The sequence below is a fragment of the Fukomys damarensis genome, unplaced genomic scaffold, assembly GCF_012274545.1.
Source record: "Fukomys damarensis isolate Sample0158 unplaced genomic scaffold, DMR_v1.0_HiC HiC_scaffold_19, whole genome shotgun sequence".
Classification (NCBI taxonomy): Eukaryota; Metazoa; Chordata; class Mammalia; order Rodentia; family Bathyergidae; genus Fukomys; species Fukomys damarensis.
In genome coordinates, this window is record NW_022900931.1 from 66,171,951 (window position 1) to 66,186,985 (window position 15,035).

Consider the following 15,035-nt stretch of genomic DNA (forward strand, 5'->3'; position numbering starts at 1 on the left):
ACTTCTGGAGAATATCAGGTCAGCTGTGGAGGAGGCTGGGAGAAGCTGAGCTTCTAACTGGAGAGCGTGCAGAGATCAGTGATGATAACCAGAAATACTGGTAAAATGTGTTCCCTTCCCACCTTGGGGTGGAAACTGTGAGCTGTTAGCAAGATGCATGTTGTCTGATTGCACCCAGGATTTAGAAATTTGATTTGTGAAGCAAACTACTATGAGGACCGCTCGAGGTGTTCACTGTGGCCGCACGCTGCACTCAGCGCTGGCCCGGCACCCGCGTCAGAGCAAACCTGCTCTGCGGAACTGCCGCGGTGCCTTGTCTGTAAGCTGAGGCGGACACCGTCGCCCCACAGGCCCCTGGGAGTTCCTGTGGGGCAGGGCACTGGGGACTGGGGGTCCTGGGTCGCTCCCCTTCTGCCAGGCGGCTTCCTTCCAACATTCCTGCCCTGGGCTGCTCCTTGAGTTAATTGTGGTCATATTGTCTTAAAATTATTTTTTTCAAACTTGTCAATGAAAGATGGCTATCAGAACATCAGCTGTCTCCTAGCTAGCAATATTTTCATGTATTTTGTTATGAAAAATATCCTTACCATTCACAGTGTATAATCACCTCTCAGTTCAAGAGACAGAATGTGAAGGCACCCAGTGAAACCCCTCTGTTTCCCGTCCAATCCAATCTTCATGAGTTACCTGGCCTGTGTGAAGATTTGAGATCATCTTTTTCTCCTGCCTTTGCCTGTAAACATAGTACTTGTGTGTATATCCTTAAATATAAATGAGTACTTTAACATTTCATATAGAGCAAGGTAGTAATGTGGTTTGGTTTTGTTTTTGAGATAAGGTCTCACCCTGTAATTCAGGCTGGCATTGAACTCTCAGTATTGTGCACCACACTGGTAATGTGTATTTTGAGTTATCAAGTAGAATACGCAAATTTTCTTTTCGTGAATGTTGACATAATATACAATGTGTTTCCTTTTTGCATTTTGCCTTCCTTGTTGTTACACTTTACGTGTTTTGAAGACCACGTAAAGATGTTTTGAAGACCATGTAAAGATGATCCTTGGCATTTCAGGGTTTGACTTTTGATTGTTTTGGCTCAAGAGTAATAAACACTTGGTAGAAAATGTAGTTTGAATTTTAAACTTTGACCTTCTCCTGTGCTACATTAGGCAACACAGTACCATCTCGTGGTGCTGGGCAGTGCCAGGGATGCCACCTCCCCCAGTCAGAAATTCTGAGTGAACAGCACGCATTGTATAGTGTGCTGTGCAATTCATTGTAGTGGTCAGTGGATTAAGTGTGTTAAAAGCATTTTGAATTTATGATATTTTCAATTTAGAATAGATTCATTGAGAATAATCCCATCTTAAACTGGTGAGCACCTGCAGTTGAAATATTAATCCAAGCTGATTGTTTTTAACTGAAACATTTATCCAATTGTATTTCACATAAATATTCCATATTAAATTGGTTTTAATACATGTCACCAATTTACATTGCTTTATATCTCCCCATTGTTGCCTTCTTTCAGTTGACTAAGTTTTTATAGTACGCTAACTATTGTTAGTTGCATACTATGATTCTAACTCTTTCAGTCATTGTCATAAAAATTACAGCATGCACAATTAATTTACTGAAGTATTTAGTAATTGAAAACCTCTCTCTCCTTTGGCAGAATATGTAGATATTGGGAAATGTAAATCTTCTTACTTCCATTTGTACTTAGCTTATTATTGTCAAGAATTCTAAAACTATCTTTTGATTTATTCCTCAGATAATAAATTTCCCCATTTATTTGCTTCAAAAGTTCTTTTTTTTTTTTTGGTACCGGGGATTGAACTCAGGTCCTTGCGCTTGCGAAGCAGGCCACCGAACCGCTGAGCTAAATCCCCGGCCCATTGCTTCAAAAGTTCTTTATTGGATTTTCATTTGAGCTTCTCTGTGAAATATGGATTACATATTGATGTTAAAGATAGTTCTTCCTCCTGCTCTGTGTGGTCATCACTGTCAATTCAGCTGTCCATTAAACTGCTCTCCTTCTGAAGGTAATCTGTCTTTTTTCTCATAGTTGCTCAGATTTTCTCCTTGTCTTTGGTTTTGACTTCCCTGAACCCAATGCAAACTCAACGTGAGGATATTCTCCTGTGAAACTTCCCATCCGAGGCAGGGCCAGAGTCTGGACTTTCATTTCTAGGACCACATGCAAGACTACAAGACCAAAATTCACATTTTTCAATATAAGCAAATGACTTTTGAGAGTTTTGTCATTTCATCTTAGATCTGCTTAGTTCTCTGGGTTCATACTTTCCCCCAACTTGTAGCCTAGGTAGTTCCTATTTTCCTTTCAGGTTTTCTATACTCTTTGAGTGGAGGCTTCTCCTCTATTCATTTTTCCCCCCAGAGGATTTTGTTGCTTTCAACCTGAAGCTCGATAAGAATGGTTAAGTCTGTCATAATAAACATTATAGCAAATTCCCTATGATGAGTATTATCGTTATGTACACCTAAAATGTACCCCTAAATGTTTTGACTCAAAAACCCAAAGTAATAATCATAGCTCAGGGGCCGGGGATTTAGCTCATTTTTTTCTGCCACCTGCCTCGCAAGCACAAGGGCCCGAGTTCGATCCCAAGTACCAAAAAATTAAAATTTAAAAAAAAATCACAGCTCAACTGACAGTACTGCAAATGGGGTTTGGAGAGTGGAGATTTGGGATCAGTGTCCTCTAGTACTACCCCGGCATTCCTCCACTCCTTTCCTTGTGGATTCTATAAAGTTCAAGAATTAACCATGCCATTTTTCTAAGCTTGGGTGCTGCTTAAAATCTTTCCTTGTGTTTGTTTTAGCACTTAAAGATCTAAATTAGTTCAGCCTTAAAGAAAGGGGCGTATGGGTTCCGTCTGCAGCCTACGCACGCAAGTCTGACTTTGCACCAAGATTTGAAGAACAAGATGGTGCAAACCAGATGAAAGTGAAGTGGTGTGGCTTCCAGGGGGAGGTTTGAAATCATAAGCACCCTGAAAGGAACCAGCGTGAGAAGTTTAGGGAAAGGAGAGCCGGGAAGAGACCATGGGTGAGTGGGTACCAGGCAGATTATGAAGGACTTCAAATGTGAGAGGCGGTGCGTGCTGTGTATCGTTACAGCCAGGGAGTCACGAATCCATTTGAGCAGGGCAGAGTCTGGCGCAGCCCTTGGGCTGCTAGATGGCCTCTCTGGCCATCTCATGAATGAGATGAGGAAGGAAATGGAGCAGAAGAGATATGTTGGAAGGATGGGCAGATAAAGGTGGGGCAAAGAGGTTGCAGAAGACAGCAGATGCCACGTCATAAATCAAATCCCAGTCTTTCCCGGCGAGGCTGTGAAGAGTTCTGGGGAGGGCAGAGATGCCAGTGTGCTGCTGCCGGCTTCTCTGCACCTGGTCACCCAGCTCGGAAGACTCGCCCGTGGGAGCCTCTCTGGTGAAGGGAGCCCCGAGCTCACCCCGACAGGACCTCTTTCCCAGTGTGGTTTATTTAATGCTCATAACAATTTTAGGTGGCACACATGATCTTAGATTCACAGAACAGGAAACCAAGGCACAGAAAGATGAAGTGAACTGCTTAATAACAAAGTCTTAGTCCTGGAGTTGGGGGTTTGAACCCAAGTCCGTCTAATCCCGGTCAGCTGTCCTTCTAGGGATGCTCTTAACAATAAGGTTGACACTGTCCCCAGAGCTCTTCATGTGCCAATAGTTAGTCCCTGACTTCTCCTTTCCCCCAGACAGGCTGTGCATCCTCCTGCCAGCGTGGACCCGTGGGTGCATCTTCACTTGCTTGTCTTGATGTCTGAGTACTACTCTGTGCTCCTTGTGGCCTTGTGGTTCGGAGGCTCTTGTGACTTCACATCACAAAACTTCATTTCCCTAAAGCTGAGAGAGGCATAATGGAGTTCCTGTTGTTCCCCGCCAGGCAAGTCATCTCCAACAGGGGGCGCTTTCGTTTGAGGGTTGTCTGGCCAGGGCTTCTGCTTGGAATCCTGAAGGGGAGAAAGGGCAGTCACAGCAGGAACATAGAGGTACGGGTGGTGTGAATTCTTAAAGCCAAGTTATAGTGTTCATTGTCTCAGCATCTATTTTGAGTATACGTTGAACTCTCTCATCCTTGGTACAGTTTCTTGTTCTCACCTCCTCCCAGTTCCTCAGGTGATTACTTTGGATATCTGCCTTATAAACCACCTCCCGGTGCCCACTTCCCCATGGGACATCGAGATACAACTTACTCGACTTGACCCTTTGGCCACCGCATCCCACATGGCCAGTGCAGGATCTGCGTCTCAGTCACAGCACGACTCCACAGAATTCCACTTGTTTCTAAACCCACCCATTAGAATTCCCAAGGGAAACCTACTCAGATAACACCCTGGACCCCAATAAAGGCGTTTTAGGCTTCACGACTTCCCACCACCCCTTCTTCCCACTGGTCCTGTGAAAGCGTGCTGCCCTGTTCTCTCCGGGGTCTGTAAGTAAGAAAGTTGCTTTGGTTGCCTCCACTGTTTCACCCGACTGACATGGCCAAACCTGACTCCCTCCTGGCCAGGGCTGTCCCGGAGAGCAGCTAACTTGGTAGGAATGGAATGGACACTGCCAGATGAAACACGGGGCATCTGGCAGCATGAACAAGTTTCCTGGGAGAGGGACCCTGCTCGTGGCTTGGAATTTGGCATTAGGCTTTCACCAGAACTGTCCTGTGGAAGGCATGCTGAATGTGTACGAAATCATATCCCGTGGACTCTCAGCAGGGCAGGGCTAGTTTATATCTGGACCTCTAGGCCAAAATACAGAGAAATGCAGCACATAGTTCCTGAGGAGAAGATGGCTGATAGGCTGTTTGATCCTAGAGTTTATATTCTGGCAAATTAAATTCAAACATAGGGATATAAAAATATTTTCAGAGACACACAAATCCTGAGAAACCTCAGTACATAAGGGAGGGAAGGAGGAAGGTGGAGGGGGGGGGCGCACACAGGGAACTCCTGTGACATGTATGAGATATAATGAAGACAGAATATTTCAGTAAAACCTGAAGCGCATATTTAAAAAGACAATGAATAGAAAATCTTAGGTATATTAGTGATAACCCAGAATTAGTTATTTGCAGATCTGCAGAGAATATGTTGATATTTTAGAGAGCAGAAGAGAGATCAAGAGTTAAGAAGATGATAAAAGTACATCGAAGTTCTTTTAGGTATGAGACAGAGGGATTAGCCAGGTGTCATAGCCCACACTTGTAACCCCAGAACTCTGGGAGGTTGAGACAGGAACCCACTAGGGAAGCTCAGGGAAAAAAAAAAACAACAACAAAAAGCTGGCTGGAGTTGTAGTTCAGTGCAGTGGGCCTGGACTCAGACCCCATTACCACACACACCAAAAACCCAGGGATTGATTTTTAAGTAAGGAAGAACAAAAAAGATGAAATACTGAGGAAGTGGAACCAAATGATAGTTAAAGGTAAATTAAAGAGACATCTCCATATGTCAAAACCCATAATAAATACTGATAGCAATAGCACAAGCTCAACAAAATGTCTAAAATTTCATTCTTAAAAACCTGGTTATACAAAAATATCACCATTGAAGCCAAAGCACATAAAATTTTGGTGGGAAAGACATTTGAAAAAATATCAAGCTGTAACCAGTCACAAACTGGTGTAACTATATTAATATCAAATCATACTTTACCACAAAAGGATAGAGAGGATCACTATGTGTGATGAAATGTTCAATTTGCTGAGATTTAATACTTCTAAAATGATTTTAATTTTAAAGCACATCAGCTATAAGAAATACATGTCATAGATCTAAGGGAAGAAGGGCCAGTGGTGTAGCTCAGGGGCACTGCACCTGGCAAGTGCAAGGTCCTGACTTCCATCCCTGATATCAAAAAAAAGAACAAAAGAACAAAGGAAAGAAACTGACAAATATATTACCACAATGTAAGACTTCAATACACCTCTCTCAAGTACTGACAGGTAAGGACGATCAATCATTCAATATTTGGACTTGGGGACTACCTAAACTATGCATCATTCTCACACACACAGGAAGTGTTATAGGCCACATATCAGGTCACGGCAAAATTTTGAAAGTTATCATAAAAGCCTTGCATTTTGACTGAACAACATCTAGCTAGACTCTTCCATGGAAAGGTGTTTATAAATCTCCATACATTAGGAACTTCGTGATGCCAAATAGTCTAAGAGTCAAAGAAAGATTCACAATTGGGTTTTAACAATATCCAGAAGTGAATGCTGTTAAAATAACCGAAATAAACAGCTTCAGAATGGATGAGATGGGGATGTGCCTCAGTGGCAGAGTGCTCGCCTAGCGTGACCAAGGCTCTGAGTTTGATCTCCTCTATGGCAAGACAACCAGCCAAACAAAACGTGGTGAAACTTTTGAAATGGAGCCCAAGTGGTATTTTGAGAGAAACGTATCCATAGTTACTTTCATAAAGAAGAAAGTTACACATTAAGAAGCTGAATATTCAATTTAAAACTTTGTAAGAAAACACTAGAATTAATCAAAGCAAATAGAAAATGCTGAGAAAACGCAAATAAAAAGAAATACAACAGAAAACAAAGATACGGTGAAAAAAATTCAACATTCCTAAAAGTTGGTTCTTTGAAACTGATAATGAAATGGATGAACAATTAACAAGTTTGGCTAGAAAAAAGAGGGAAGTGACTAATGTCAGGAATATAAAAGGAGAATTACCCTTAACTAAAATACCCTTAACATATCCTTTTGAAAAAAAGAAAACTTAAGTGAAATGAACAAATCTTTTAAAAAATCACAAAAGAACACATAAAATGATTGCACTAGAAAATGGCACATAAAGAAATTCTCCATAGACACAACACCAGGCCCTGATGGTTTTACAAGTGATATCTATTAGTCATTCAAGAAACAAGCCATTCCAACTTTCTACATGCTCTTCTGGATAATAGAAAAATTAGAAATAATCTCTAGTTCCTTTAAGTTACCTTGATGCCCAAAGTTAACAGAAGAAAGGAAAAGAACATGCCCATGGATGTAGTAGCAAAACTGTCAGCAAAAGTTTATCAAATTGAATGGGCAGGGGAGGAGGGGGTGAAGAGAGGGCAGGGACAAGGGAAAAAATGAGAACCAAGACCTGTCGTGTAAAGGTACAAGATCCCAATGATGAATGTAACTGTACTGTATACCTAAAATGTACCAATAAACTCAATGAGGGGAAAATAGCTTATCAAATTGAATCTACCAGAGTATCAAAATTATGTACACCACGAATACTTTGGTTCTTCCAGGAAACTGAGAAGTCGTTTCATCTTAGATAATCTTCGCAATTAATGAAGGGTATAGATGAAGGCTAACAGCTAAAAAGTCCTATCAGAGTCACTTGAAAAGTTCAACATAAATGTACGATGAAAACTTTAAGTGATTTAATGATAGAAAGTAATTAAGGTAATGAAGGTGAGCGAAAAGCAAACAATTAACTGGCAGGATGAGTGTGTTTCCTTCAAAACTGGAGTAATAAAAGGTGCCCATGGTCACACTTTCATCTGACTTTGACTAGAATCTTGGCCAGAATATTAGAACAAGAAAGAGGAATGATGTCTTTATATTATAAATAAGGTAGAAATAACTCGTTATAATTTTTCAGATGATATAATCATCTAATTTGAAATTTCAAGAGTCTAAATAATTCCCCAAATCAAAATGTGATATTTAAAATTTTCAAATTATTTTTAAAACCCTCAATTTTTGTATATACATTATTTTAAAAATAGAATTTGAGTTTCATTTGTTGTATCAGAAAGGATAAAGGTGATTCTCAGCACCCAGAGAATGGACCCCCGTGGCGGTGGCCTCACCGTGGAGGGTGCACGGTTACCGCGAAGGCCCTGGGCAAGCTGACCACAGCGTCAGAAAGGGAAGGTGAGGCGCGGTGTTGAAAGGAGCCGGAGCCATGTCCTGCCCACAGCCCGAGGTATTGCGGAGACTTCCGTTGCTGTGGGAGGCCGGGTGTACGTGCGTCCTCACTTCCCTACCAAAGTGAGTACTCAGAAGTGGGTCATTTATGGAAATGTGAAACTTCTTAGAAGAAAAAGACACGTACAGGGTGTGTATGAGGCCAGATGTTTTTTGCTCAGTGTCGAGGTCCAGAAGGATGGGTTAATTCTTGACAGCAATAACATTGCACTTCAACTGCTTTGATTCAGCAAATAATTACAGTTAAAATAAAACGTTGCTAATTTTGAGGACATTTTCTGCATCTCTAACAAAAGAACAGGTCAGTATGCTTAGGGTTTCCTAAGAATTCCTCAACTACCAAAGCAGCAGAGATTCTCAATGACACCCAAACAACTTGTGATATTTGTCAATAGCCTAAACCCCTGTACTTAAGAAAAAGAAAACTTTCATTCTGCATTCCAACAGCAAGCAATCAGAAATTGCACTTTTGAAAAGACAGCATTTACGACAGCAGCAAATAGCAGTACTTAGGGAGAAAATGAAACATTTGGAAAATCTCTGTGAAGAAATTCTACAACTTTCTTGAAAATGCTAAAAGAGATTTAGACAAATAGAAATCTGTTTCCATGAATAAAAAGACTTGAATTTATAATGTGCAGATTCTTCCCACAGTGAGATATAGACTCACTGTGATTCCAGTGAAAACACTGATGGGAATAATTTTTGGAATCTGACAAACTGGTTCTAATATTTAAATGGAAGGATAAGGGGCCAGGGTTCTGTTGCAGGAGATCAGTGATGGGTCCTGTCCTATCGGATATAAGAACTTTTGAAAAAGTTTGTAGGCTGTTGAGTCTATAGACAGTTCTGACTCAGAGAGTAAAAAGAGACTCACGCAGGTAGAGAACAGCAGTATGCAAGAGGCTTCTCAGTGGATCACTGCAGGCTGGTGGGAGGGGACCGTCAAAAAAGGAAGGAGGAATGGATGGATCGGCACTGTATGTGACACGCAGGAACCAACTCCAGGTTGACGAAGTACTTCAATATGAAAAGGAAAACATAAATATTTAGTAGAAGCCACACAGGAGTACACTTCTAATCTTAGGATGGGAAAGATAGTCTTCAGTAAGTCCTCAAAGATGCTCAGTAGAAAAATGAAGATTGAAAAGGTAGATGAGGGGAAGAAGGGAGATGCATCTTTCTCACATGGGAAGGGGATCAAGAGATGGAGGGAGGAAAACGGAGGGGAGGAAAAGGAAACAAAAAGGAATTAAGGTGTTGGATGCACTTCCCAACTCCCCACAAGACGTGCAAACATTATGCACTGCAAACATAGACTAATAAAAAGGGTAAAGAAATACAATAAACTATAAAAAAGGAAAAAAAAAAGAAAAATGAAGGTTGGTGAATATGATAATGACTTATGTTCATGCGAAGTCACCCAAGGAAAGCGAAAACAGACTCCTCACTATGAAAAGGAATTTATGTTACATATAATGAGAAAGATATTAGTATACAAAGCCTTCTGTTAAAGCCATGTAAAAAATAATCAAACACCTATCGGGAAAATGGGCTCCAGAAGTGACCGGGTATTGTATGGGGGAGGTGTGAAGATGCCTGGGAAGTGTAGAGGGATTTTTCATCCTTATGGCAACCGAGGAGAAGCAAATGACACCGTGGTGAGCTCTTGAGATGACAAAAAGAGCTGACCTGATTCCCAGTGTTGGAAAGATGGTGACCACCAGGAAATTGCAGGGGACATGGGAGAGTGAATGGATTCAACCACTTTGAAAAAGGATTTTCGTGATCTTCTAAAGATGGACATTTACAGAACTGTGGCTCAGTGATTAAATTCTAGGATAATGTCCAAGAAAGATTCTTGCAATCTGGAAGCAACTTGAAAATCCATCGGTGTGAGCTTAGATAATCAACATAATGATAAAAGAAAATATGCAATGGATCAATGAACCGGCTGAAACCATGCAATAATATTTGAGTCTTCACAGTGTAACATTCAGCCGACAAGCAAGCCTAAGGAGACTGCTTGGCTCGTGGGACCCTTCGTGGCCTCAGAAACAACTAAAACTAAGCATCGGCACTAGAAAGACAAGATTCAGAAGAGTGCTTACTGGAGATGGATCCAGGAGCGACGTGGGCAGAGATAAGATATGAGTAATTATCAGGGTGTTTGGTCTTAAAGTGGATGGTGGGAGCAGTTGTTCATTGTGCTATGAAGAAAAACGAGTAAGTAAAGGTGAACAGTAGTTGTCCCAGGAATAGAAGGGTGATGGGGAACCAAGCTCTTTGGGTGATTCCACTCAAGGTAGCGAGGGTCCAGTTTTATAAAAGAAGAGAAGAGACGCGCTGGACAGGAGCGAGTGAGAAAGACTGAAGAAAACCAGCGTCCCCAAGAACTGTGCAGACACGATGAGGGTGGAGACAGGAAACTGTACCTAAGGAGCCCATCTGCACAGGGTGCATGATCGACGCATGGCAAAGGGAGGCACTGATGCTAACGGGGGAGACCGGCAACGTTTCCCCAGGGTGGGAGACGAGAGATCAGAGCTAGGAGGCTTAGACAGGGTGGTGTGCTGGAGGGAGGGAAGGAAGTGCGTTTCAGAGGAACGAACGGTACGTGCAAAGGCTCAGAGCTGTGAGCAGAGGGGTCCCTGGGAAGGTGGGGAGAAGGCCAGTGCGGCTGGTCCGCAGGGCAGGAAACGGGCTGCACGGCCACAGATGAGGGCTTGGTTCTCTGTGGGGGATCAGACGGCAGCGCTGAGACTCCGGAGGGGCTGGAAGCCAGTACTCCTGGGAAGACGGACCGGCAGGCTTGGCCCAGGGTGGGAAGTGACGGCGGGGATGTGAAGTGGACTCTGGTCAGTCGGGGCAGGATAGGAGGATGAACAGAGGGCCGGGCCGGTTCATTTAGAAGGAGGACTGCGCCGTATGGAGTGATTGATGTATGGGCTCTGGGCGAGAAGGGACTCCCGCGTGAGCAGGGGGATGGATTTGGGGAAAGGCCTGGCAGCTCAGTCTGAACTTACCAAGCGGACTGAAAGGGCCTCAGCGTATGACTCACCCAGGCGACTGTACCCGTGACATGGTCCTCGTCATCCATTCTCTTTGGTCCTCCAGCTGCTCGAGTCCTCCGGGCCTTCATGCTAAGAGAAGAGAGCAACACGCTGAAGTCAGCAGGGCCCGGGCACGGTGAGCAGGCTGCGCTGGCCCCTGATAAGAGGGCGAAACTGATGACGGCATCCAGGCCTTGGAACCCAACGCAGAGGCCTCCTGGATGTGAGAGGACCCCATCTTCCTGGATAACCTGAGTCCACCACAACGATCTCTCGTGCGTACAAAACTTGCACACGTGTGCTGCTTATGGGGACCTGGAAAACACGACACTGAGTGAAGGCAGCCAGGTGTGAGGACGCGCATGGCGTGATGTCACTTTCAGGAAACGTCCAGAACGGCCAGTCTGGGGAGAAGAGTCTGGGCCAGGGCTGGGGGAAACGGCACGTCACAGCTGGGCGATGAGGGCTTTCATTTTCATCTAGGCTAACGAAACAGTTCTAAAATGGTCGTGGTCACGGGATCGTGACTCCAACTGTACCAGAAGTTACTGGGTTACACACTTTCACTGGATGAATTGGGCAGCGTGCGCAGCATTTCTTAATCTGTTAGGAGAAAGAAAGGCATCCTCCCCCGAAATTCAGTTCTACATTTCTGGAATTCCGCAAGCTTTCTCCTCTGCCCTGCCGCTCGCTCCCACGTCCCGTGTGCTGTACTTTCTCGCGTTGGGCGCTCAGCCCCTCCACACAGCTTCCAGTGCTCCGTCGGAGCTCGGTGCTCATCCCTTACCCTCCTCCTGCGCTTTCCCTGCTGACCGCCGCCCTGTGGGACAGCCGCGGACGTCGTATCTGAGTGGCCCTGCTGGCCGCCCCGGGCCTGGGCTGTGGATCTGCTGCAGTGGCCTCCTCCCGCGCGTACTGTGACGTCTCTGATCTCGGCCCGTCTGCTTTAAGCCGTCAATCAAACCTCCGTGCTGAATGTCCCGTTTGGACCACGCCCTGGGTCCCAAGAAAGGCTTTGTCCCGGGGTCCCTCCCTCAGGCTCCCTGACCTCCCCTGTGTGGCTCCCGGGCCCTGTGAGAAATACAATCTTTATGTCCATCCACGTCTTCTCCAGTCATCAGAGGGACACTGTCCTGAGACCCTAACGCACAGCCCTTCTGCTGGAGCCGAGACTCACATGCAAAAGAAGATGAGGCACAGAGCCAGGCAGAGCAGGGCCATGGCGCCAGCGCCTCCAAGGGCTCCAACCACTGCTCCTGCCATGGGTCCCGATTTCCCTGCAGGAGAGAGGGCGGTGAGAGGATGGCGCTCAGGGCCCCGTCTCCTCGTGAGTTTGCTCCGAGCCCCTGCTCGGCTGGGCAGTGGAGGACGCTGTCCTCCCAGGCGGCTGGGTCTGGACTCCAGCCCCACCCCCGCCCCATCCATCCCTCCGAGATCCCTGTGCCTCCCCTTGGTTGCTCCCTTTCTTCCCCCAACATTCTTTCTCCCTCCAGAACTGGGCCGCTCACCTGGCAGCAGCAGGACCGTGGTGCTCTGGGCCCCGTGCTCATTTCCTGCCTCACAGCTGAGTCTGAGGCTTGAGCTCAGTCCCCCGTGGAGGCTCAGGGAGCTGTTAGCCCAGGGCCCGGCCCAGCTGGAGGTGATCGTGAAGGAGGCGTTGCTGCTGTTCCCCTCCAGCAGCTCCTCCCCGAGCCGCCAGTGCAGGGACGGGGCAGGCCGGGCCCGGGAGGAGCAGCTGCAGCGCAGATCCTCAGCCTCCCAGGAGCACCAGGGGCCCAGCAGCTGGGGGGCATCTGTGGGAGGGAGAGGAGGTCACAGGGGCCATCCCTTCCAGGATCCAGGTGTCCTGACCCTGAAGTCCCCACACTCACACAGCATGGAGAGGGTCACAGAGGCATTTTGGGATCCCAGTGTATTGTTAGCTCGGCAGGTGAAGCCTCCTCCTTCTGCAGTCCCTACGTGAGACATCTTCAGGACCCCAGTACTGGAGAGGGGGGAGGCATGCAGGTCAGGAGACTCCCAGAACCAGCTCACTTGTGCAGAGGGGTAGCTGTCTGCAGCACAGGTCAGCTGTAGAGCCTGGCCCTCCATGACGGAAAGGGGTGAGGCATTTGGTAGAATCTGGACGACTTTGGGGAAAGCGGAGAGAGAGAGAACATGAATGCACAGGAGGTGCTGTGGCTCTCTCCTCCGGGATCTAATGCCCCTCCCTCTTCTCTCCTCCCTAGACCCATCCTGGAGAGGTTCTCAAAGAAGGAGCCTTTACAGCTGCAGGGAGTTGATCAAAAGACTGAGCTTCGCATCTTCAGAGGAGGCTCAGAATCTCCCTGGGACGTGCCTGGACCGTGGGAGACAGAAAACAGAGGCACAGTGGCTTTGCGAAACAGATTTGGTCACGGCAGGAAATAAGAGCAGAGGGGCAGGAGGACCACATGGCTGAACCACGCAAAGGTGACCCAGGTGAGAATATGGACCATGAACGGGGATAGGTGGGTAAATCCAGGCTGCTCCTCTCCGAGCACAGTATGTGTGTCCGTGTCTGGGCATGCGCACATGCGTGTAAACATTGGGTGTACGGGAGCAGGGGACAAAGGGTGATAACTCCTGCCCTTCTTCCTCCACTGTCTGCCACATTCAAGCTCTGATTCCCCACTGCCACTCAAGTGGTCCCAGCCAGAGAGAACCGGCTCTTTCCTACCTGTGCCATTTCTGTAGAAGAGGCTGATACTGAGGTGCTGTGGAGCATCTGGGGAGAGACACGCCTCACTTAGAGTAGCAGTGAGACAGGAGAGGCCCTGTAGGCGCCCAGGGAGGTCATGGAAGTGGAAACTGGGGCTGCTGTCCTCTGACCCGCTCCCCACCAGAAAAGCAAACCACACACACAGAGAGTTCATTCACACTGCCTTTGGGACCCAGCCGTCCCCCACACTCACAGGAGACGTGGAGCCCGATGGTCCTCTCCGTGGTCGCCCAAGCTCCTGCGAGCTGCACCTGGCAGGTGAGGCTGGTGTCGTGGTCCTGGGGCCGTGGGGTGAGAATGAGCTCTGAGGACTTCAGGGTCCCGGGGTCCATGGAGTTCAGGGCGTCACCCGACCAGGAGAAGGTGAGGGGGCGCCCCCCTTGGCAGGACCCTGGCAGGCTGCAGCGGAGGCGTGAGGGGCGACCAGACTCCAGAGGCTCGGGAACGTGGATGGCGGGTTTCTCTGTCAGGCCTGAGGAGGGCACAGGGAGCTGCCTGGGCCCAGGGTGGGGACCGCAGTGTGACCCCGACAGTCACTGTGCCTCAGGGACCGAGCAGGTCCACGCCCCATGATCCTGTGACCTCCACGGACCCAAGACCCAGCAGAGAAGGGTCTAACATCCTGTTCCTGCTCCACATGGGGCGTCCAGGACCCGAGGTCCCCTCCTGGGTGCTGTGCCTACCTGTCACCTGCACAGTCACTAGATGATGTAAATAAGTGTATATTGCATGTCTCTTGGTCTCTATTCTGAAGACATAGGTTCGTGTGTCCTCTCTCTTGTCTCCTCTGATGCTAAGGGAGCAGTTTCTGGTCCGGATGTCCCCAAGGAGGTGGAATCGGTCTTTGATCTCAGTCTTCAGTTCGTATTTTGGGTTGTTTGTGGCCACCACATCGCCATAGGATGAGTCTCGCCTGACCCGGATCCAGGACATGTAGAACTCTTCAGGAGAAGACCCTGCCCTGAAGGGGTAGGAGAAGGAGCAGGGCACCAGCACGCACAGGCCCTCCTGCACCGTCACCGCCTTCTGCACCTGGATCGGGTGCCCTCCATCCTGCTGCAGGGACCCTGTGGGGACGCAGACGCTCAGCTGCAGCCCGGCCCTCAGCCCTGCTGACCTCCCTTCCTCAGCTCACTCACCAGCCCACAGCAGGGGCAGCAGCAGCAGGCCCAGCATCCTGCATGTGGCAGGGGTAGACCCAGTTTGGTTCCTGTCAGGGAAGCAATGCAGTACT

The 15,035-nt window shown here is 47.2% G+C and overlaps 1 protein-coding gene across 4 annotated transcripts; it reads right to left on the reverse strand.

The window, feature by feature from the left end:
• Positions 1 to 3,512: 3,512 nt before the first annotated feature.
• On the reverse strand, positions 3,513 to 15,035 carry LOC104857230 (sialic acid-binding Ig-like lectin 5). 4 transcript variants are annotated; one of them, XR_004518030.1, is made up of 10 exons: positions 14,941 to 15,035; positions 14,485 to 14,868; positions 13,995 to 14,273; positions 13,760 to 13,807; positions 12,933 to 13,190; positions 12,570 to 12,854; positions 12,239 to 12,338; positions 11,070 to 11,151; positions 8,886 to 9,028; positions 3,942 to 4,015 (listed from the first exon to the last, which is right to left on the reverse strand). XR_004518030.1 is itself a non-coding variant. In XM_019206495.2 (9 exons), the coding sequence occupies exons 1-9, from the start codon at positions 14,982 to 14,984 to the stop codon at positions 3,833 to 3,835; spliced, it is 1,557 nt and encodes a 518-aa protein (XP_019062040.1). In that variant the 5' UTR covers positions 14,985 to 15,034; the 3' UTR covers positions 3,513 to 3,832. The 4 variants fall into 4 exon arrangements, 3 of the variants coding, with proteins under 3 accessions (XP_019062040.1, XP_010615315.1, XP_033621806.1); XM_019206495.2 differs by lacking the exon at positions 8,886 to 9,028 and having other exon boundaries at positions 3,513 to 4,015; positions 14,485 to 14,762; positions 14,941 to 15,034; XM_010617013.2 differs by lacking the exon at positions 8,886 to 9,028 and having other exon boundaries at positions 3,513 to 4,015; positions 14,941 to 15,034.